This window comes from Alosa pseudoharengus, unplaced genomic scaffold (assembly GCF_046254945.1).
Source record: "Alosa pseudoharengus isolate Yale_2024_CS ecotype anadromous, Long Island Sound unplaced genomic scaffold, YU_APseudo_1.1 YU_APseudo_1.1_scf_3, whole genome shotgun sequence".
NCBI lineage: Eukaryota > Metazoa > Chordata > Actinopteri > Clupeiformes > Clupeidae > Alosa > Alosa pseudoharengus.
In genome coordinates, this window is record NW_027468718.1 from 25,407,169 (window position 1) to 25,429,825 (window position 22,657).

General features: G+C 52.4%; 1 protein-coding gene across 3 annotated transcripts in view; it reads right to left on the reverse strand.

The window, feature by feature from the left end:
• Nucleotides 1-22,657, reverse strand: part of hdac4 (histone deacetylase 4) — a 156,826-nt gene that overhangs the window by 18,555 nt on the left and 115,614 nt on the right. For all 3 annotated transcript variants that reach the window (XM_076263723.1, XM_076263722.1, XM_076263724.1), the window contains 9 exons: nt 22,338-22,471; nt 20,311-20,413; nt 18,979-19,025; nt 15,576-15,683; nt 13,667-13,722; nt 12,534-12,621; nt 11,558-11,677; nt 10,840-10,937; nt 127-245 (listed from right to left, as the gene is read on the reverse strand). In XM_076263723.1, the coding sequence (XP_076119838.1) occupies nt 127-245; nt 10,840-10,937; nt 11,558-11,677; nt 12,534-12,621; nt 13,667-13,722; nt 15,576-15,683; nt 18,979-19,025; nt 20,311-20,413; nt 22,338-22,471 (873 nt within the window). The remainder of the gene's footprint in view (nt 1-126; nt 246-10,839; nt 10,938-11,557; nt 11,678-12,533; nt 12,622-13,666; nt 13,723-15,575; nt 15,684-18,978; nt 19,026-20,310; nt 20,414-22,337; nt 22,472-22,657) is intronic.

Consider the following 22,657-nt stretch of genomic DNA (forward strand, 5'->3'; position numbering starts at 1 on the left):
GAGAGAAGGAGGAAAAATACATGAACCAGAGAGAGCAAGAGAGAGAGAGAGAGCGAGAGAGCGAGAGAGAGAGAGAGAGAGAGAGAGAGAGAGAGAGAGAGAGAGTGTGAGTGAGAGAACACTCACATTTGGCGGTGAGGCGGTATCCTCCCAGGGGTGGGGGGTGGCCCTCCACAGCGTCAAATCCCGACGAGACCAACACCACGTCCGGAGCAAACTCGTTGGCAATGGGCATCACAACCGTTCTGTGACGGAAACAAAAATAAACATTCACATTTACGATCATGCAGTCACACGCGCATGGTTTCACTACTTTGATGTGCACCTCCAGTCCCACTAGTCGTGCTTGTGCCACAGAAAATAAAACGCCTTCCCCCATTCAGATCACATTTCCCAAATAACACACTCACTCACACTAAAACTCTGCAGAACATCCAACATCCTATGACTTCAGCGTGGGTGATCATTTGCGAGAGGAATGTGACTTTACGGCCCGTTTCTGTTGGGGGCTATGACTCCCTGCCTCAAAAGGAAAAAAAAAAAAAAAAAAAAGAACCGGAAAAAAGAGAGACTGAAAAAAAGAAAGAAAGAAGGAAAGAAAGAAACGCCTCGTCGAGCAGCTGCACGAGCCTTCTTGCCCCAGGGCTGGCCTGCAGCGTGGAGGCCCTGCCTGCCGAGCCGCCTGGGGGGATGGATGACACGGCGGCTGGGCCGCTCGCATGCCGTGAAATAACTCGCAGCAGACCCGCTGCGCTCCCTGGCACCCCCCCCCCCCCCCCCATGGGCCCTCGGTCTCCACACTCAGCCGAGCGTGTATTTGGGGTGGGGGTGGGGGGTGCGGGTGAGGGGAGAGATGGCCTCCCGACGCCGGAAAGGTCATCAGCGAGTGTCAGACAAAAACGAGCTGCAAGGAGGACAAAGAAGATGTGAGCCTTGATTAGGTGGGCGGATGTTATGTCCACTCTTATCTGCGCCTCTGGCCCTGGCCTGGACTCTCCTGCATTCCAGTGGCCGTCGCAGCTGTGAGACTATATTAAGATGGTGGAGTTTCAACGCTCTTCTCCAGCTGGGACGCAGAGAGGAGGAAGGCGAGGAAAGGGAATGGAGAGGAGAGGAGAGGACAAGAGTGGGAAGTGAGAGAGTGGGGAGAGGAGAAGAGGAATGGGGAATAAGAAAGGGAAGAGAGGAGAGGACAAGAGTGGGAAGTGAGAGAGTGGGGAGAGGAGAAGAGGAATGGGGAATAAGAAAGGGAAGAAAGGAGAGGACAAGAGTGGGAAGTGAGAGAGTGGGGAGAGGAGAAGAGGAGTGGGGAAGAAGAAAGGGAAGAGAGGAGAGGACAAGAGTGGGAAGTGAGAGAGTGGGGAGAGGAGAAGAGGAGTGGGGAATGAGAAAGGGAAGAGAGGAGAGGACAAGAGTGGGAAGTGAGAGAGTGGGGAGAGGAGAAGAGGAGTGGGGAATGAGAAAGGGAAGAGAGGAGAGGACAAGAGTGGGAAGTGAGAGAGTGGGGAGAGGAGAAGAGGAGTGGGGAATGAGAAAGGGAAGAGAGGAGAGGACAAGAGTGGGAAGTGAGAGAGTGGGGAGAGGAGAAGAGGAATGGGGAATAAGAAAGGGAAGAGAGGAGAGGACAAGAGTGGGAAGTGAGAGAGTGGGGAGAGGAGAAGAGGAATGGGGAATAAGAAAGGGAAGAGAGGAGAGGACAAGAGTGGGAAGTGAGAGAGTGGGGAGAGGAGAAGAGGAATGGGGAATAAGAAAGGGAAGAGAGGAGAGGACAAGAGTGGGAAGTGAGAGAGTGGGGAGAGGAGAAGAGGAGTGGGGAATGAGAAAGGGAAGAGAGGAGAGGACAAGAGTGGGAAGTGAGAGAGTGGGGAGAGGAGAAGAGGAATGGGGAATAAGAAAGGGAAGAGAGGAGAGGACAAGAGTGGGAAGTGAGAGAGTGGGGAGAGGAGAAGAGGAGTGGGGAATGAGAAAGGGAAGAGAGGAGAGGACAAGAGTGGGAAGTGAGAGAGTGGGGAGAGGAGAAGAGGAGTGGGGAATGAGAAAGGGAAGAGAGGAGAGGACAAGAGTGGGAAGTGAGAGAGTGGGGAGAGGAGAAGAGGAGTGGGGAATGAGAAAGGGAAGAGAGGAGAGGACAAGAGTGGGAAGTGAGAGAGTGGGGAGAGGAGAAGAGGAGTGGGGAATGAGAAAGGGAAGAGAGGAGAGGACAAGAGTGGGAAGTGAGAGAGTGGGGAGAGGAGAAGAGGAGTGGGGAATGAGAAAGGGAAGAGAGGAGAGGACAAGAGTGGGAAGTGAGAGAGTGGGGAGAGGAGAAGAGGAATGGGGAATAAGAAAGGGAAGAGAGGAGAGGACAAGAGTGGGAAGTGAGAGAGTGGGGAGAGGAGAAGAGGAATGGGGAATAAGAAAGGGAAGAGAGGAGAGGACAAGAGTGGGAAGTGAGAGAGTGGGGAGAGGAGAAGAGGAATGGGGAATAAGAAAGGGAAGAGAGGAGAGGACAAGAGTGGGAAGTGAGAGAGTGGGGAGAGGAGAAGAGGAGTGGGGAATGAGAAAGGGAAGAGAGGAGAGGACAAGAGTGGGAAGTGAGAGAGTGGGGAGAGGAGAAGAGGAATGGGGAATAAGAAAGGGAAGAGAGGAGAGGACAAGAGTGGGAAGTGAGAGAGTGGGGAGAGGAGAAGAGGAGTGGGGAATGAGAAAGGGAAGAGAGGAGAGGACAAGAGTGGGAAGTGAGAGAGTGGGGAGAGGAGAAGAGGAGTGGGGAATGAGAAAGGGAAGAGAGGAGAGGACAAGAGTGGGAAGTGAGAGAGTGGGGAGAGGAGAAGAGGAGTGGGGAATAAGAAAGGGAAGAGAGGAGAGGACAAGAGTGGGAAGTGAGAGAGTGGGGAGAGGAGAAGAGGAGTGGGGAATGAGAAAGGGAGGAGAGGAGAGGGAAGAGGGGGGAGTGAGAAGGAGGGAAGGAGAAGAGGAGTGGGGAATGAGAAAGGGAGGAGAGGAGAGGAAAGAGTGGGGAGTGAGAAGGAGGGAAGGAGAAGGCTTGGCTGCAGGGCTGTGCTGGAAGCAGCTCTCGGTGGAGACCTTGTCAGGGGCTCAGCTGAGCGCTGGGTGTAGAGCACTCAGTGTTTTCTCCCACCCCACCCCCACCACCTGCTCGCTCTCGCATGCTGTGGGCAAAGATGATGTGTGGTTACTCTGGCTCGGCTTTATGGGGGCACTTACAGTAATCCTGCCCTTTGAACTCCTTGGCTTGGAGACGTGAATACACTGGCAGCAAATATGGCAGCTTTATTATTTTAAATCGGACTAACACCCATGTCTGGTTTAGTGAGGCCTAGGCTCGCTCTCTTTTCTCTGATACTCTAGATTTTGGGGTCTCTAAGGTTCAGTCAGAGACGGTTGATAAAGTTAACTATAGAATCTTTGGTTCAGTGAAGACTCTCTCTGGCAAGAGTCATTTCACACAATACTCAACTGTAGGAACTTTTGTATTCTGGATGCAACTGGATCTTCTTGTGTCCGTATTATGTTTGCTTATTGTTGGTGAATGATATGTACCATAAGAACGTCATTATCTGGGTGCGTGGTTTGGGCTTGCAGGCTTCCTTGCAGCTCGGTGCACCAGTGGTGGCTGTGTGCCTCAGCAGCAGCAGCAGCAGCAGCAGCAGCAGCAGCAGTGCCGGAGGCTCCGGTGCAGAGCCCTCTACTTTCCCCACCTCAGGAACATGGCGCTGGCCTGCTGGCCCGATGGCTGTGGGTGGGCACTGGCCCAGGAGCTCCTGAGTGGGCCGGGCCAGGCGGCTGCAGCTGAGCCCGGGCCTCATTCTTTCCATCCTGCCCTCGCCACAATTACAGGCTGCGCCAGGAGCCCGTTGCACCAACCCAACCCCCCCCCCCCATACCTCCCGGGCCTCGCACCACACCGCACATCGCCTCGCTGCTACCCCAGCTGTCTGTGCCCCAGGCCAGGGTGCCCTCCGCAGAGAGGGCTGGGCGTATTTTTAGGAGGTCCGAGACTCCAGAGGAGGGTCTGATGGGAGATCGCCTGCGTCACTGACCCAGCTGGGGGTAATGTCAAGCGGGAAGCGAGATGAGAGCTGTCAGCACAGTGTGTGTCACATAAAAAAATATAAACAAGAGCAGGGAAAAAAATAAGAAGAAAACAAGAACTGAAGGGCAGCTGGGAGTCAGGCAAGGGCTCCTCAAACCCCCACAGGCTTTCCTTTTGCTTTTCTTCACCAGAGGTTTGGTCTGGGCTTTCTGCAAACGTCACAGATTACATAATTCTAAGTATAACCTCGCAAAAACCTCATGACAGCTGTCTATATAAAAGCACGGTGGACGACCGCACTCTCAATGTCCGACATGGAGGAGTGTTTTTCTGGTGGAGAGGGTACACGTGTGTTTTCCCAGTGAGTCGACTGTTGCACAAAGAGCCGAGTTTCCTCCCACTCTCAAACTTCTCCCCGAGCCTGTCTCCCTCGGTTTCCACCACAGGTGACACTTCGCTGAGGGAGGCCCACTCGACCTGCCAGGCCACTGCGGCTCTCTGACCACAGCAAAGCGCCAGGCCCCCCCGTCTCTGCACCACTCCACTCCCGACATGAAAGACCAAGGCTCTTTGGAGAAGAGGACCACAGGCGTACCAGGAGCAGCCACAGACAGAGGGGGTGGTAGAGGATGGGGGGGGGGGGGGGGTTGGGGGTATGGAGAGACCGGTGGGGGGTTGCTTAGGAATGACAGCAGTGCTAGTGGTGGTGGTGGTGTGGGCAGTCATCCCACCCCCTCAACCCTTAGCGCCTCCACAAGTGCTTTGATGTGAGCGGGAACAGGCACCCTTCAAATATGCTAGCGTCGTCAAATTCCTGCCGTCACATCACCTTGTCTTCATCCGACAGGCGTGACAGTCCTTGATGATCAATTATCTGTCCCAGCATTTATGAGTGTTTTTGACTGTGTGTGACTTAAGACAGGGGCTGCGTGTGAAACGCACATTAAGGAGATTTCACAACGCTCCCAATGAATCAGACAGCACCAATGTGAAAGATGAAAAAGGGGCCTCACTAATTAGGTTAGGGACACTTGAAATTTATGGCTCACATAGTTAGAGCAGGGGTGGTGGCGATGTGTGTATGTGTGTGTGTGTGTGTGTGTGTGTGTTTGAGAGAGAGAGAGAGAGAGACTGCTCCAACTTGTATGTCTGCAGACTTGTCAGCTCGTTTCTATGTTTTATGACCGCCTGCTGACGTGTGCAATCATTCCTGAAGCTTACCGAATCAAATTGAACAGTGATGGATGAATCATTGTCTGGACCACACAGATATGCAATGAATAAAAGTCAAGCCAGACTTGTAACCCTTTCAACTTTGCCTCTAGAAGACGCTTGCTCCCTGACTAGAGTGTGACCAGACCTTTGCTTTCATCAACTGAGAGACAGACACGTTTAGTTCTAAATGTGGAAAGTTTGCTCAGGTGTGTGTGTGCTTGTGTGGCTGGAGGAGAAAGAGAAATGGCTCCCCTGGGATAAGTGGTCTTCAGGCCCTGGATGACCTCCGTGGGGACGTGCTGTCAGGTCTCTTAGTGGAGGAGCATGAAATGGAGGAGGTGGAAGAGCCAAACCTCTGAGGACCATGTTCTCACAACTCACCACTTCTCACCAGAGGGTTGGGCCTCTCCAAAATCCATCTGACCTGGTGGTGTAATCTGCACACCTCACGCACACACTGAGCCAAAAGATCCAACGCACCCTGGTCCACCTGGCCCGCTTCTCCAAAAAGCCCTCTCGCTATCTAACCTCCCCGCATCCTGGGGCTTGTTAACTGGGGCCGGGCCTCATAAAGGAGAGGAGATCAGATCTGCGTAGAGCGGAGGAGGAGAAGAGACGAGACAAGAGGAGCGGAGCGAAGCGAGGAGGAGCAGAGTGGGGGCCTCTCCACTCCTGACAGGAATGGGAACAGACCATTTTGGCCCCTTTCCTTTTATCCACGCTGGCTGTCTCAGTGGGATCTTCAAAGGCATGAGTTGCTGGAGCTCAGTGTCTGAAGCTTAGGGAGAGCGCAGGCCTTCAGCCCTTCCAAACTCGCTTGGCAGAATCTCTCCCTCTCTGTCTATCTCTCTCTCACACACACACACCCACAGACAGAGGCTTCCCAAGCTTAAATGGAAAGACCCCCTCAAACACCACAGCAATCTGCAGATCAGTAACATAAAAGGTGGAATGAAGCACGCAGAGACCTCCTTCTCGAGGCCTTCTGGGAGCATACCCTTTCTCACCAATTAGAGGCATTCTTGTTAGGTCGTCTTTGGGGCAGAGCATGGTACGGCGCTCAGAATTCTGACACACAGTCATGACACGGCTTCTCTCATCACTCCTGTGTTATTCCAATCCGGCGATGAAATGAAGGAGACTATCCATTTCATGGTCAAATAAATATTTGGAGAAAGAGAAAGCCGACTGGATGGCGAAACAGGAGAAATTCTGCATGAACTCCATGACACAGTAATAAGAGAGGAGAGTGTGAAATGTCTCTCGCCTCAACCCCCCCCCCCCACCCCCTTCGACACTATGAACCAACATCAAGAGTAATGGGAGTGAGAGACCACTTATTTCCAGCACTGGGATGAAGTGGCTGAAGACCTGAATGCAGTCATTGTGCTGCGGACCAACACTCACAAGCACAACGGCAGTGGAATTGAGTGTGATGCTATGATGTGGCTCTCTGGCTATCCTGAGCTGGCTGGTCCCTGAGCCTCCACCTCCTCACCTTCGTGTCTTCCCAGTTCCGAGGCAGCCTGCGCCGCCAGGAGTGAGTCAGAGGGAGGACTGGCTGTGCACGCAGAGGGCGTGGAGCAACACTCTCAATCCCTGACAGATCCCCTCTGGAACACAGACAGCCTGAGCCAGAGAAAGAGAGAGAGAGAGAGAGAGAGAGAGAGAGAGATGGAAAGCCCAGTCCCTGATGGATCCAGCCACGCTATCTACAACAGCCGGCAGTCTTGAAGTGCCCCGATCATCCTGCAGTCACTCACACACCCTCTGCAATCCAACTTGAGGCTTCTTCTTATTACTCCCCCATCCCTGTCTGTATCTTCACTAAAATGACACTGACAAGAGACATAAAGACCTTCTTCTCTCAGAAGATCCTTCTTCTGCTCCTCCGCCCAAACTTAACCCTCTTTCTCCATTTGCTAAATCCCCATCCACTGGCTGTGGCCAAGCTAACCCTCTGGGGGAAGAGACAGTCATGCTTGTTGCGTAGAGGAGGATTTCTTGAGCACTTGGAGCCAGTGAAAGGAAGGTTTGAGCATCAAACTGGATGCGCTTGGCTTGAATTTATGACCGGTAATTAGCAATAGGCCATGCAGATTTCCCCTTGAAAAGGTCTGAGACAAATTGTGGGTCTTGGGAGTAGGATTGGGGGGCTCTGAGCTTTGAGGAGGGGTGGGGGGTCATGAGGCATCTGAAAATCGACCCGTGCTTTAATGTTACCTAATCCTCAGACAGACGCCTGCCAGTAGAGGTTCAGGTGACCACTTGGGGCCTGCTTATTAAAAGAAATCGCAAAAAAACACAGGACTTGTTAAACCACATCGAGGGACCCACAAAGGGTTAATTTTAGCTATGGTTATCTGTCAAGCTCAAAGGCTTTTCCAATCGCTCCACTTGTAGAAAACAAAGAGAGAGAGAGAGAAAGCAAAAGATTGAGTGAGAAAGAGAAAGGAGGGAGAGCAAGAGAGAGAGAGAGAGAGGGAGAGAAAGAGGGAGAGCGAGGCAAAAAACACTTCAAAGCCCTGTCATCTGGCATTGCGGAGAGCTGGTTTGAATTAACTTCAATTCTCCTCTCTGTTTCCAAGTTCATGGTGAGAGTGCCTGGGCTTCTGCTTTTCATTACAGCCAATTTTCTTATCTTTTTTCTCCCTCTCCCTCTGCATCTCAGGCTTGATCCCCTGCAAATGCAACGTGGCACTGGCTTGGGCTAAATAAGAAGGTGCTGCCCGTCAGGCACGCATTGTCTCACCGGGCCAACACAGCACAACTATGAGAGGAGAGAGAAACAAGGGGAGAAAAGTGGGGATGGGTTTGTGTGTGCGTGTGTGTGTGTGTGTGTGTGTGGTGTGAGGAGGGGGAGAGGAAAGGGGGAGAGACAGCGAGATATATGAGCTGTTGTGCTTGCCCTCCCCACTCCGCTGGGAGCAGTAAATATGCGAGCTGAGAACAGAGCCGCGGCGGGGCAGAGATGAGAGGACGAGGATGGGATGGGGGCCTGGGGGTGGAGATTCCGCCCAACTCCATCCTCACTGGCCCCTGTGAGCCCACTCGGGCTGAAGTATACCACTGGCTGAGCAGGCGGCTGCTGGTGCTCGGGATGCTCTGCTCCTTCTCAAAGGGACACCTTCACACGCAATGAGGTCTCGCCATTACATAACAGGCAAAAACAGGCTCATGATGAGGTGACGTGGAGAGGCCTTCGGGAGCTTTCGCAAAGCTTAAGACAAGGGTTTGTCTTGATGGATGCCCAGGGACATGTAGACATACATAGGCAAGTATGCTAAGCTGCTTCCTCACTGGCTCTACTTTGTCCTCAAAGGCACCTTGGCAGATCCAACCTGTTCAGGCTAGTGGCTTGAAAGAGGACAGCGTGCTGTGTGTGGCAGTGAAGTGGCACTCGGGTAGTGGAGGGGTTGGGGCCCATGGGGTGGCACTCCGGTAGTGGAGGGGATGGGGCCCATGGGGTGGGTCGGAGCGGGATCGGACGTGCTCCAAAATAGCAGCGGTGTTTATGTGAGCCGCGCATGAGCGGTGCAACCGGGTTTCCGTTCTATGCCAAGGCTCGAAGAGAGAAGCTGGCAAGGGGTTAGGCCCGTGTGAGTCATATGGCAGAGAGAGAGAAGGAGGGAGAGAGGGAGGGAGAAGGAGAGAGAAATAGGGCTGTTCATTCACAGCCATGCTCATTCAGAAAATGAAAGAGAAGAGAGAATGAAGAGAGAATAAAAAGAGAGAATGAAAAGAGAGAATGAAAAGAGAGAATTGAGAGTGCGACGCAGGCAGAGCCTGTAGCTCCTCGCGATCTCTTGACAGTCTGACTAACAGCTGACTCACACACTGACACACACACACACACCGACACATTCTCACGGCCTCAATGAGGGCAGCCTGTGCATTTAACATTCATTCACAAAAATGAAATGAACATGAATCACAGCCCGCTGGCTCATTCACATGACTCAATGAGAGATTCACACAATTCACCAAAAAGTCCAAATCACGACTCACTGAGAAGGTCACGATTCAGAATTGAAATGTAAGAGTTTCACAAAAAAACTCTTGAGAAATATGATTTCAGCCTGCAAACAACTCCATCAGCCTTGAGGGAGATGTGACTGAGATGTGGTCACGTACTGAACGTGTGTGGGGCGGGTGCGTGACCGGTCCTCACCGCGGGTCAGGGAGGCAAAGCGCTTGTGACCCAGCTGGCATCGTTTAAGCCATGCGTGAGTAGATCGTGCCAGAGGCGGCGGTGGCGGCAGAGGGGAGTCCGTCAGAGATGCGCCCCGTCTGGGGGAGATTTACGGCCGCACTTCCTCGCCGACAGCTCTGTGGGGGTACGGAGAGAAGGAAGGTTGAAAAAAAAAAAAAAAAACCCTGAAGGAAAAAAAGAGGTGCGGAAGACGAGTTGGAGAGGGGAAGAAGACGAGTGGGCGGAGGCGATTATCCTTTGTGCTTTTTATCGACCAGCCGGCAGGCTCACCTGCACGCGCAGCCTGAACGCGTTGAGTGCGGAAGGCTGCTTCAAAGCACGCCCGAGGTGGGGCGGCACGAATCGGACCTGCACCCTCGTCCCTGGGGGGGCGGAGAGGCATGGCGGGAGGGGGTGCAGAGGGGTTATTAATAGGCTCAGACAGTGGGGCTAATGGATCGCAGTCCTACTGGCACGCCTTGAAAGACTTCCATCATCCATGCAGATAAAAGAGAGGGATTGGGAGGGGGGGCGGGGGGGCTTCACGTCACGAGTCATTGTTTTCAGAGGAGCACAGTTCTCTCCCTGCCCCATCACCACCATCTTCCCCTCAGCTCTGATATGGATGAACGCTTCAAATCTCTGTGAAAATGAGGCGAATCCTTAAAAGGGTTACATGGATGCGTGTCACTCAGATGTTGAGTGTCAACACTGACGTTGCACAGCATAATAACTTGGCTTGGCAGCTCAAAATGTCCTCTTTGCACGCCCATGGTTTCTTTTAAGGACCATGAAGTTCAGTAGCTAAAACAGGCTTGTTAACTAAGCTGCCATTTCAGCAAGGTCTGGGTCCCCACCTCCCCTGCTAAGCCTTGATACGGAGGCTTATGGTGCTGCCACCTTGTAGGACCTCTCAGATTTCATCCATCCACAGGCTCTTTCTTGCGAGCTCTCAGAGCGCTCCACTAACACCAGGTGCTGCCCCCTCTCTACATCTGGGTGAGGAGAGGCCGCTGGGCAGTAAATCCTGCCCTTGAGAGGACCGCCTGAGAGACTCTCGCCTTACATGAGCAGCCTGAGGGATGAGTGCTTTGCCAGAGAGTGGCGCGCAGTGAGGCTCGGAAAACTCACATCGAAGGCAGGAGAAAGACGAGTGAAAAAATAAATCGATTCATTTATTTTAATAGGCCTCCAGTGTCCACCTGCATGTGAATTGTGTTAATCCATGTTACAGCGCCACCATGAGGAAACAAGAAATGAATGCTTCCTATGTTTAAAACTTAATGTCACACACATACATCACATGTGAGTGCAATGTCACGGATCGTGGAACAGGAGGTGCTTGGGCCCGTCATCACCGCTTGCGGCTATATTTTAGATTGTTGTGGCAACTCACCTGAAAGCTGCCAGGTAGTCGGCATCACCCATGGGAGGATCCAGGCCACCGGTGAAGGCCATGTTCACATTGAAGCCAACGCCTGGCCCACTGCCCACCTGGGGAAAAACACACACACAAACAGAGACTTGAGTCACAGAGACACATTCTGTTATTCAACTATATTGAGAGAAATACTAATACAAGTGCACAGATATGCATTGTTTCAGCACTTAAGACCACTATGTTTTATCAACAGTGCGGCAGAGTGTGGCTGAGCTTTGCTAATGATCCGGTCATTAAAGTCCATATCAAACTAAACTGTCTTCTGGGAAACGGCATAATTAGGGAGGTGTCAGGGAAAAAGCACTAAAGACAATATTACGGAGAGGAGTAATTGGATTTGCTTCTCATTATTGCCAATGCGCCTCTGACTAACAACAACATTTAGCCTTGCAATCGAGTCAATTAAGAGCCAATCCTTCAGCGAGGGCTGGTTTATGCTGCCAGGCTACGGGGTTAGCGCTCCCCGCTAAAATAAGATTAAAGGATACAGTATTAATGAGGGCTGCCTCAGAGAAGAGGGCAGATTGAATCAGCGGCAGCCTGCCTGGAGGATCAGTTACTGTCTTATTAAGGAGAGTGCACTGAGGAGCTCCAACACCAACCGCTAAGAGCCGCGGAGGACAGTCATTTGATTGGCTGGTGAATTCGATCAGAGCGTGATCAAAACCTTTACCTCATCAGGTGCTCCACTGCCAGGGAAGAAGTTGCCATCGTCGTATCGATGGAGAGACATGTACAGAATGTTGGGGTCACTGTAGAAGGCCTGCTGGGTTCCGTTGCCATGGTGAACATCCTGCAAGAGGGAAATCATCACTCATATTTACACTATTCGTTCTAAACAGCGCTGCTTTAACAAGGAATATATTTGACCACAAGTTCCTCCTTCCTAAGCTCCTATTCTGTGTGCCACTGCAGGTGATGCAGAGTGAAAAATATTTTAGTACGATAATGACAGCATCAGATGCTGCGCTGCAAAATACATTTGTCTGCCTTAAAGGCTCTCCCGCCGAAATGAAAACACAGTAAATGTCTATTTCAAGAAATAACCTGTTAAAGTTGTCTCTGTTCATAATGTCATTTTTTCAGTGGAGAGAGTTTTCCGCGGCTGCTAGCCCGCGCGTGTTTGTGTGTCTCGCCGGCCCCTCGGCGTGTGAGCGGCGGTGGCTCAGAAGCGCCACTGTGACAGACGGGAGGAAATGAAAGCCATTTCAAAGGCACCGGGAGCCCCTTCACCACTAGCCGTGACGCCACCGGCCTTCCGCTGCACGTGGACACATTTCATGCTGCCGCTGTGAGACTGGACAGGGTCTGGCGTACATAAACCCGTCTGCCCCCCTCCCCACGACCTCCGAATGGCCTCTGAGATAAGATGAGCCTGCTCAGTTGATCTTAATGTACATCTCTAGTCCTGCCCTGGAGTAAGGTTGGTTTTGATATGCTGCTCATGTCAAAAGGATAATTCTGCTGGAAGGTTTCCCCATCTTAAATACTGGAGCTCGAATTTGTGGATGTGCAATGCTTTTAACTCAGTAAAAAGTAATGGAGATAATGGAATTGAAGTGGTAGTAATATGAAAATAAAGTAATATCAAGAATTTTCTTTTTCATGTCATCCTGTGATTACTTTTACATGTTCAAATGTCTACTCACCCAGTCCACGATGAGAATCTTGCTGACGTTGAGTCTCTGCTGCAGGAGTTTCGCTGCAATGGCCACAGAGTTGAAATAGCAGAATCCCCTGTTGTTTCAAGGAAAAGGCAAAAAAAGAGAGAGCGAGACAGGGAGAGAAAGAAAGTCAGCTGTTGTATGATGTATTGAGGAGGGTATGCATGAGTCTCATGCTCATCTGGAACGTTCCACCTCCTGGGGCAGCGTGCTACTCTCGCTTCGCTAATGGCGTGGTCCAGCCACGCGGCGCTGGCCCCACATCAGACAGGAGAGCCCCGGGGGGGGGGGGGCGTCCCTCCCGCCGCCACAGCCACTCCACTCCGCTCCACCAGGCCTGCCTCTGCTTTTAACGGCCACAAGCAGGGCCTCACCCTGCACAACCGCAAACCCCACTGCACTGGCCCAAAACACCAGAGCTCATTTAGAGCTGGTGTGAGTAACAAGAAGTGGCCACGATGGTGATCTATAGGGTGCACAAGAACATCAAAATGCACTTTAAAGGAATGAATGTGCACTGTGCCACAACTAATCGGAGGACTGTCCAAATCTAGTTCCTGAGTTTTTAAGGACGGATTTTATGTTTACATTTATAATGACTAGCAGTGAATATGTTGGAGCAGTGCATACTCTTTGAAAGCAATGTTTACCCTCAGTGCTGGAGCCATTTGTCTTCCTCCTCCTCTAGAAGACACCGAAGGCCCACACTGAACTGCAGACACGGTGAGAGCACAGAGGAGTACTGTAAAGGCTGAGCAGGAGCCTGAACAAGTCTCGCCCTGGCACGTGAAAATGATCGGCTTCCCCTCGCGCCGACCAGGGTTGCGCTGACCCACCTCCCCAGACACTTGGCCGGGGAGCCTATGGCTAAGCTGAACTTCATTTGGCACTGCGAGGGTGTCTGTGGGAAAAGCCCAGGCTGTGGGACCAGGGGAGAGGAGGACATGCAAGAGTGTGCACTCACTAACAGCAGCAGGCGGCTACTGTGCGCTGTGATGGGCGCCTGACAGGAGTCGCCTGACCCCAGAGGGAGGGAGCTGGGGAGAGGCATGAAAGGTTGGGTTGGGTGTGTTTGTGTTTGTGTGTGTGTGTTTGTGTGTGTGTGTGTGTGGACTTACATGGGGGTGCTCTCCTCTGCATGGTGTCCTGGGGGTCGCACCACAGCAAAGCCATTCTGCAAAATCAAACACATTTTTTACACTCAAACACAAACCTACAGACAGACACACGCAAGCGCATTTTCAGATGAACATTCTTTCCCTGCTTTGAACCCTCCATGGACAAATCCTCGTCATCACTCATTCTTAATGGGTTTTTCCAACAAGGGGAGGCTGGGTCAGACACACACACACACACATCAGTCGTGTCACTTAACTGTCGGGCTCTAAGGACTGTGTGTGTGTGTGTGTGTGTGTTGGGGGATATTTGGCGTGAAGTATTTGGGGACAGTGCTAATACAGTAACCCCTGGCCCCTAACCCCCTACCCCTGTTTTCTCTGACGGTGAATGGAGGGACTACCATCCTAATGATGTTGAGGCAGCTGCCGGGGATTATTATGCCGGCCTGCTGTGGAGGATATTATTTTAGTGGAGCGTGAGGGAGGGAGGGGGGGCGCGAGGGCCCGAGGAGGCCGAAAGAGGGAGAGGACAGGCCCAGATCGGGACTGCTGATAGCTGCTGGTGAGGGGCTGTCCAGGCACGAGTGGGGGGGTTGGGGCGCCTACGGAGGAGAACGCAAGCTGGAGAGGTCTCAGGAACACGGCAGTGGGTGTGACCCCCTGCCTCAAGAGCTGTGGTGGAAGGTCATGGGGTCAGCGAGGGATGAGGTTTCACTCGTGTCGCTTCAGGTCAACCCGCTCGACGTGGGGTCTTTTCCTGTCACCCCCTACAGGAGGGTGGGATGGGGGGGGGGGGGGGCTTAAAGAGGGGAGAGGAGGGAAGGAGGAAAGGATAGTCTCCCCTCTGATCTATTTTGATCTATGTCTCGTCTGATAACACACGTCCGTCTGTCCTTCTGACGACGTCTGGCGTCCTGTGGGCGATGGAAAAAAATGCCCCCCCCCCCCCCGCGAGAGCGACAAACCAACATTCTCCTGCTGAGGCACCCACTGGAAGATGAAAAGCGCCGTCTCGGGAGGCATTAAAGGGCAGTAAAAGTGCCAGCCGTCTGGGGTGGTTAACATGGCGGGGGGAGAGGAGGGGGGGCACATCCTCCTGGTGGCTGTTGCGGTACCCAGATGCTGGTGGTGTACGTGTGTGCGGTTTAGTGTTGTGTGTGGATGTGTGTGTGTGTGTTTGTGTTTGTAGTTGTACGAGCATACGGGAGTGTGTGTGCCATGTGCCAGGCAGGAATGTCGTTAGTCTGGCTGTGGTGGCCTGCACAGGGGCCCACCGCGTTCAAACGGCAGGCGCTGCCACCACCAAACGCTGCCACAGACACACAGGAAGGAGGGTGGGCGACAGCATATGATTATGTGTGTGTGTGTGTGTGTGTGTGTTTGGGGGGGGGGGGGGGGGGGGGCCGTCTTACTGGAGGTGTTACTTAACACCTCTGAAGTATTTCTTGTGCCACAAAGTAGGCCTACGCAGTGTGTGTGTGTGTGTGTGTTGGGGTCTCTGAAAAGATCTGAAAGATAATGGCACCAGCACCTGGCACCAATCACTTGAGACTGGGCGCAGCAGCACACCGTGAGACCTACACCACACCACTGAGACCTACACCACACCACTGAGACCTACACCACACCACTGAGACCTACACCACACCACTGAGACCTACACCACACCACTGAGACCCTACACCACACCACTGAGACCTACACCACACCACTGAGACGCAGTACACGCTGTATGCCATCTCTGCTGCTGAATGTCTACATTACCGCTACAACCTGTTGCGTCCTTGATAGCTGTACCATTAGCATTGCATTAGTGCAACATTAAAATAACAACAGGGTTCTTTCACTGGGTTGTCTTGTCATAATTTCCCTTAGCTTTGAGGAGGAGGAGGAGGAGGAGGAGACTCACCTTCAGCTCTCCAGAGGCCACCTTGAAGACCAGCTCAACCACAGAACCCACAGCCAGACGCGCTGCACTGGAGGAGTGCACCTCATTCCAGATGGTGTCACTATCCACCTGTGAAAACACACACCCACACACACACACACACACACATTAGCCAACATTGGCCTTCAGCTCAAGTGTTTAGATAACTCACATGTTGGCCTCTTAACATTACACAGACAAAGTGTGGGAGAGTGCGATACAGCACTACGATGGACTGATAGTCCCTGCCTGAGATTTGTGAGGCTTACTCAAACATCCTCTCCCCCTCTCTCAGGGGGCTCTTGACACCCATGGTGACCTGAGCCGCTGTTTACCACCAAGACCAAGCTCTGATGTTAGTTCTGCTTCAACACTTCATTATGGCAGTCAATAGTGGTGAGAGTTGCACACAAAGAGCCTTCCAGCCACAAACAGGGCGAATCAAACATTGTGGACTTTCTCACAGAGGGTGCAGAGAAGAGGTCTGATTGCTCAGCAAGCGAAAGAGAGTGTCTTCACCCCTAAGCGTCAGCTTTCACCCTCCTGTTTACCAACCTGAATAAAGGAGCTATAGACCCAATGGACTATCAGAGCTATGACCAGTTAACACACACACACACACACAGACAGACAGACAAACACACACACAGACCATGACAGGTGACCTGGTCTACACACACACACCATACACTGGTGCACAAATGAGTGTGAGGGTCAGTTTACTGGTGGACTGGGCCAGCACCCTGCATAAGGCCCGAGGCAGGGGGTCAGTGGAAGCTTGTGAAAGGCTGCAGCAACTGGACAGACATGGAGAGAGGGAGAGGGGGCAGCAGGGGCATTAGCAGGGGCATTAGCAGGGTATCAGTGTGCTGAGGTGACCGGGTGCACATGTGAGTGTGTGAGAAGGGCACGGAGTGGGGTGTGTGAGGAGGGCTGCGGAGTCGCACGAGGGCACTGAGGGTATGAGAGGGGGCACTGGGTGTGCAAGAAAGGGCATCGAGTGTGTGCGAGAGGGCAGAGAGGGGGCTGGGGAGGGGGGCATTTATTCGGTGACATGCAGAGCAAACAGGCGACGGGGGGGTGGGGGTTTGGCAAGAGCTCAGGTTCCAGCGGGGGGAATTCCCGGCCCGTCCAGAGACAGAGGCCAGCCATTCATCAGTCACAACTCATTATGCTAACACACGACTGCCCCGCAGCCTGCAATTACTGCCCGCCTCCCTACCCCCAGCCTCGCAAGCAGACCTGTGCACACACACACACACACACCGGTATCACAAACACACACACACACACATGCATGCACATGTTATCATGTGCTAGCTCGTGTTTGCATGCTCATATTCTTTCATGTTGCCAATGTCCAGCAACAATTTCCAGCAACCCTCCGCTCTTTACAAACACACTTTTATGTCCATATGCACAGGTACAGCCACCAGCACATGAGCTCAGTGCAAACATAAGGCAGAATCAACAAGCCAATTTTATGCATGATTACAGGTCTCCACTTCGACAGGTGTTATTTCAATAAGACACAGGCAAGCACCTGAGAGGGTCACCAGGCGGCCCTTTCAGAGGCAATTTATCACACACACACACACACACACAAAAACATCCAACAATTTTACAACTGGCCGTTTGGCTTTCCTCCTGAGCCCATGGCCTGTGGCAAAGCACTGAGCTCTTGCTTTGACTGATGTGTTCAAACTTGAGTGACAGACCAAATTTCACGAGGAGGGGCTGACCGGGTAGGATGCGGGTGGAGGCGAGAGCGTTTGGCGACCTGCTCAGACACTTCGGTAAACCGAGGGGTCTCCCACTCAGCAGACTCGCTCGCCGGCAATTTATGAATTTTGCTTTCAATGGCACAGACCGCTCAAGGGCAGCATTAAAAAAAAAAAAAAAAAAAAACTGAAGCCTTTTCAAGCCGCGCCAAGAATTACTTTGTCACGAATTACGAGCCTGTGGTGCATTTATGATACAAAAAACGACTTGGAGAGCAGAGAGAGGGAAAGAGAGAGAGAGAGAGAGAGAGAGAGAGAGAGAGAGAGGGATGGAGGAAGGAAAAAAGGCAAAGCAACCAAAAGAGTGGGCGAGTGTACAAGTGGGTGCTGAAGGAAGAGAGGGATGGAGGGAGAGATGGATGGAGGGAGAGAGAAAAAGATCCAGAAACAGAAACGGTAAATATGTGCAAGAGTTTTGCCAGAGCGACTGGGGGGAGGGGGAGTTTATGGGTGAGAGATATAGGTCTAGAAACACAGAGCAGGAGGAGGGGGTGAACTACGTGGGCTGGTGGGCTGGTGGGGGGGGGTCTCGGGAGCGTGTTGGAATGAATAAATGCAGTTTATCCTCACTCTGACAGGGTAATTTTGGGGAGTGGAGGCACTGTGTGGAGAACGCAGGAAGACAACAATTTTGTTCCATTTCCATAAAAGAGTCCAGAGCCCTTGTGCTTCTCACAGGCAACGCTCTCCTGCTGCTCAGGAGGGCCACTGGACCTGTGATCCATCACCCCCCCCCCCACCACACACACACACAAACACACACACTCCCTCCAGGACCTGTTGCTTTCATACTTATCTCTGCCATGTGCATATGAAGCAATGCATAATCACTGACAGAAATGACCTGAGATTGTCCAAACGCTGTACAAATATGGTCAACCTACACTAAAACAGCACCTACAAAAAGGTCCTTCCTTCGCATGCTCATTTCCATTCCTTCCCATGGCGGTGTTGGCTCATCAACTCTTCTGAAGTGGCCGGCTCTGGTCAGAGAGCTGCTCAGTAGCCCCTGGCTAATAACCCCGGCACTTAACATTTGTTACACCGAGCTATTAGCTGGTCTCAGAGCAGCAATGCCATCTGGAGTTGCTATGTCAACCAGATATCCACTGACACCAACCTGGATCCATAGCAAGAGCATGGCCCGTCCACCCATACCTGATAGACACGTGCACATGTACAATGTCTGCAGGCGTGCACAGGTCTTAACTTCTGCACCATCCATCCAAACACACACACACACACACACACACAGCCTGTAGATGCATAGACCCCCCCCACCCCCACCACCACCACCTTCAAATACATAAACACACACACATACACACAAAGAGCACACAGCTTGTTTATAGAAAACATCTGGATACAATTACCCGCTCGGTGGAAAGCGGAGCAACAGTTTTTGTTGCCGCTGGAGGTGGGGGTGGGGGGGCTTGTGGGAGAACAAACAAGCCCATTATTTACCCATGAGAGAGACAGAAAAAAAGAATGAGAGAGCGCAGGAGAGAGAGAGCAGGAGAGAGAGAGAGAGAGAGAGAGAGAGAGAGAGAGAGAGAGAGCGAGCAGCAGAGGTAGACAATGATAAAAATAAAAGGCCAACTTACCCCCATTCCACCACAGGGAAGCCGCACAAACATGGGTGTCACCGAGCCTGAGAAAGGTGACGATAAACAGGTAGAGAGATAGAGAGATCGATAGAGAGAGAGAGAGAGAGAGAGAGAGAGAGAGAGAGAGAGAGAGAAATAGGGGTTACAGGTGACCTTCACACAGCCTGACCCCAAGGGTCATCCTCATTACCAAAGTCATCCGAGAAATGTGAGCCCACCTCCTGAACCCCTTTCCTGTCTACACCCTCAACCCTCTTCCCTTCCTGGGTATATCTGTGGGAACATCCATTTCTCTAGCACCGCATCCACAGTGCAACTCACCAGCAACAGCTCCTGAGTGGCACAGTGCTGACAGTTGAGTGGAATAGTGAATGGACGTAAGCAGTGCTTTTACTAAAAGGACAGTGTCACAGCATGATGAGCCCCCCATTCAGATCAGCACTTAGCGTTACTGGGATCACATGCAGTCTTTCAAACGGGCTGTCATCCCCTCTTGGAGAGCCCACGCAAGAGAGAGAGAGAGGGAGAGAGAGACAGTGAGGAGATGGGGGACATCATTAAACTCTGTGTGTGTGGAGTGTTTAATCTCAGCAAGAAAGGACCCCGGGTGATGTCATGGAAAATTACATGTGTGGTTGTTATTGGCAGAAAGGTGACGGCCTTGACGGACAGCTTTGGGGCAGATTTAATCAAGGCCGACTCTGATGAAAGAAGTTCGGGGAGAATGAGAGAGAGAGAGAGAGAGAAAGAGAAAGCAGTAAGAAAGAAAGAGTGCATGAAAGAATTAAAAGCAACAACAGGGGAAAGCCTGTCCCTGTTTTGCTGAAAAAACACAAGCTTTTGAAAGGGGTGGGAGGTGGGATTTGCAACTACTCTGCATTTGCTCAGAGCAGGCCAAATAATGTGGGCAATGCAGCTGCACAGGCACCAGGCACTGTGTTATTAGATGGAGCTCGACTGATGGCGGAAACCAAGCACCAAGAGGAGGGGGAGGTTGGGGTGGAACTGTGTGTGTGTGTGTGTGTGTGTGTGTGTGGTAGAGGGTTCAGGAATGATGAGGGAGGTCCCCTGATTTAGAGGGGGAAGTGGGTTAATGTTATACGCTTTGTGTGGTAGAAGGTTCTGGAATGAGTGGGATGGGGCACTGTGCTCTCTATGGTTTCCAGAGAGAAAGAAAGAAAGAGAGAGAGAGAGAGAGAGAGAGAGAGAGAGAGAGAGAGAGAGAGAGAGAGGAGAAAGAGAAACAGAGTGAGAGCACAGAGATATAGAGAAAGAGAGAGTTACAGTGTGAGTGAGTGAGTGAGTGAGTGTGTGTGTGTGGAGTCTTACTGTCGAGTTTCTGCCGCAGTGGGTTGGTGCCGTAGAGCAGCACGTGGGCCTCAGAGTGCACCGTCTGCAGCTCCTCCAGAGTGGCCTTCCTGCCTCGGATACACTAGGGACCGCACCCGCACACACACACACACACACACACACACACACACACCCCACATTAGCCCTCACTGCACCACCCTGCAGTCCACACACACACCTCACTACTACATGGGACCGGACACACACACACACACACCCCACGTTAGCCCTCACTGCACCACCCTGCAGTCCACACACACACACACACACACACCTCACTGCTACATCTGTGCGTAGGGGTGTGGGACACACATTTGATTTCTCGGTAACCCATCATTTCTTGTGTAAGTTTAGATTTTCGTGTTCAGGTCTACTATGGGTAAGTGGTGCATCAATTCCTCCCCGGACCAAACTATGCAGCACATGTCGCAGACGCAGTTCCTGGGAACTTCACAGCCCTCTCATGTTAAGAAAGAGTTAACAGGAGAAAGGTGCTGCACTGCTGGATTTGTAATAATGCCCCCTTCCCCACCACCCCACACACAACCAAACCCCACTTTAATAGTTCTGGCCGCAGTGGCTCCTGTCCAGACCATGAGGGGCCATTTCAGACCTGCGGAAGGGCACTGCTGGTCACCTGGGAGGCTGTCTGACTCTGACTGCATGCGTGCGAGCGTGCGTGCGTGCGTGTGTGTATGCGTATGTGTGCGTGTGTGTTTAGGGAAGCCGAGGTGACACCTGCAGCAGGGTGCATTACATCTCACATTTAACAGTACTGCCAGTTAAAGGGAGGCCCAGGGGCGCCGGTGCTGGAGCAGGGAGGTGACGCAGGGGGGAGTAATGGGGGCCTGGCGGCGGCAGGCTTGAAACGGCCCTGTGTGCTTTTTAACGGCCCCCCTGCTGTAGATAAGGGGGTATTAGAGCCGTGACTGCCTTTAATTGAACCCCCCAATTCTGAGTTCTCATCTCCCAGAACAATAAACATCCCCTCCGAGACTCGACTCTCACTTCCCATGATGCATCAGGCGGAGGAGAGGAGAGGGTGTGGAGGACGGAAAGCAGGGGGTCTTCCTGGACGAGCGCCCGGGCCCAGCGGACAATGGCGGTGGCGGTGTTCCTTTTCGTGCGGCTCTGCCTGTTTGTTTTCTGTTTATTTGTTTTGCTCCGAGACGGCAGCTACGCAACTGGCCCCCGAGGAGCGGGGCGCTTTTTTCCCCCCCTCCCGACCGCGCACTCTGACGTGGTGGAGGACATGAGAGCGCGGAGGCTGAGAGAGCGTGCGCGGAGGCTGAGAGAGCGTGCGCGAGCGCGCGTGCGGTGATGCGGACGAGGGAAAGGGGATGTGAGCGGAGGCTGGGTGACGAGGGACGTGAGATTGCACGGACACAGCTCCAGTGCCAATAGCGCTGGACGTTAGCCTCCCACATCAAGGCGTTCCCCGCGCGATGACCTAGCTGGCTCACGGAGTGCGAAACAGGTGTGGATGGCCGATAAGCGCCCATGGTCTGGCTTGGCCATGGACGGCTCTTATCTGACCGCGGAGGCCTTAACAATCGCAGGTCCAAACGAGCGGCCGCATGGCACAGACGCAATCTGAGCGGTATGTTGTGACGGAGGAGTGTGTGTCTGGGGGGCTGGGAGAGAGCTCTGGCGGCTGAGTGAGTGAGAGGCTGTCGGAGGGTCTCTGTGTGGCTTGACAGCGCCCTCTGCAGATCAAAGACACACACTTCACCTAAGGACGAGGATGTGTGTATGTGCTTGCGCGTGCGCACAGTGCGAGTGCAGTCTTGTAAATGTGCGGGTGAGCGGTAGGCATTAATACCCATTAGAATGGAGAATGTGTTACTCTGAACAGAGTGCTGACGAATGCATATTTTGAATGGTCATTCAGCCTAGCTATAAATAACCTGAATTGGCCTAATGTCTCATCCATAATAATCTGACCTCTCCAAGTTCTCCGGCCTCCTGAGGACAGGCCTGTCCAGCCAGTGTCCTTGTCTACATACCTCACACTTGCCGCGCAGTCCTGTCTCCTGCAGACGAGACCAGATGCTCTGGATGCGTCCTGCATGCTCCGGGTGTGTGTTGGTGTTGCCACACATGCACTGGTGCTTCTGCATCAGAGTGTCATACACCAACCCTGTGGAGTGAACACACACACACACACACGCACACATGCACGCACACCCACACACATAATTAGAATATTGATGAAACAAAGTCCAATTTCTAAAGCAATTTTACAGCTATTTCCTAAACCTAAGGAAATACGCATTCTCTCATGGGATTCCAAACCACACAAACCAAAAAAGGGAAAAACAAATCA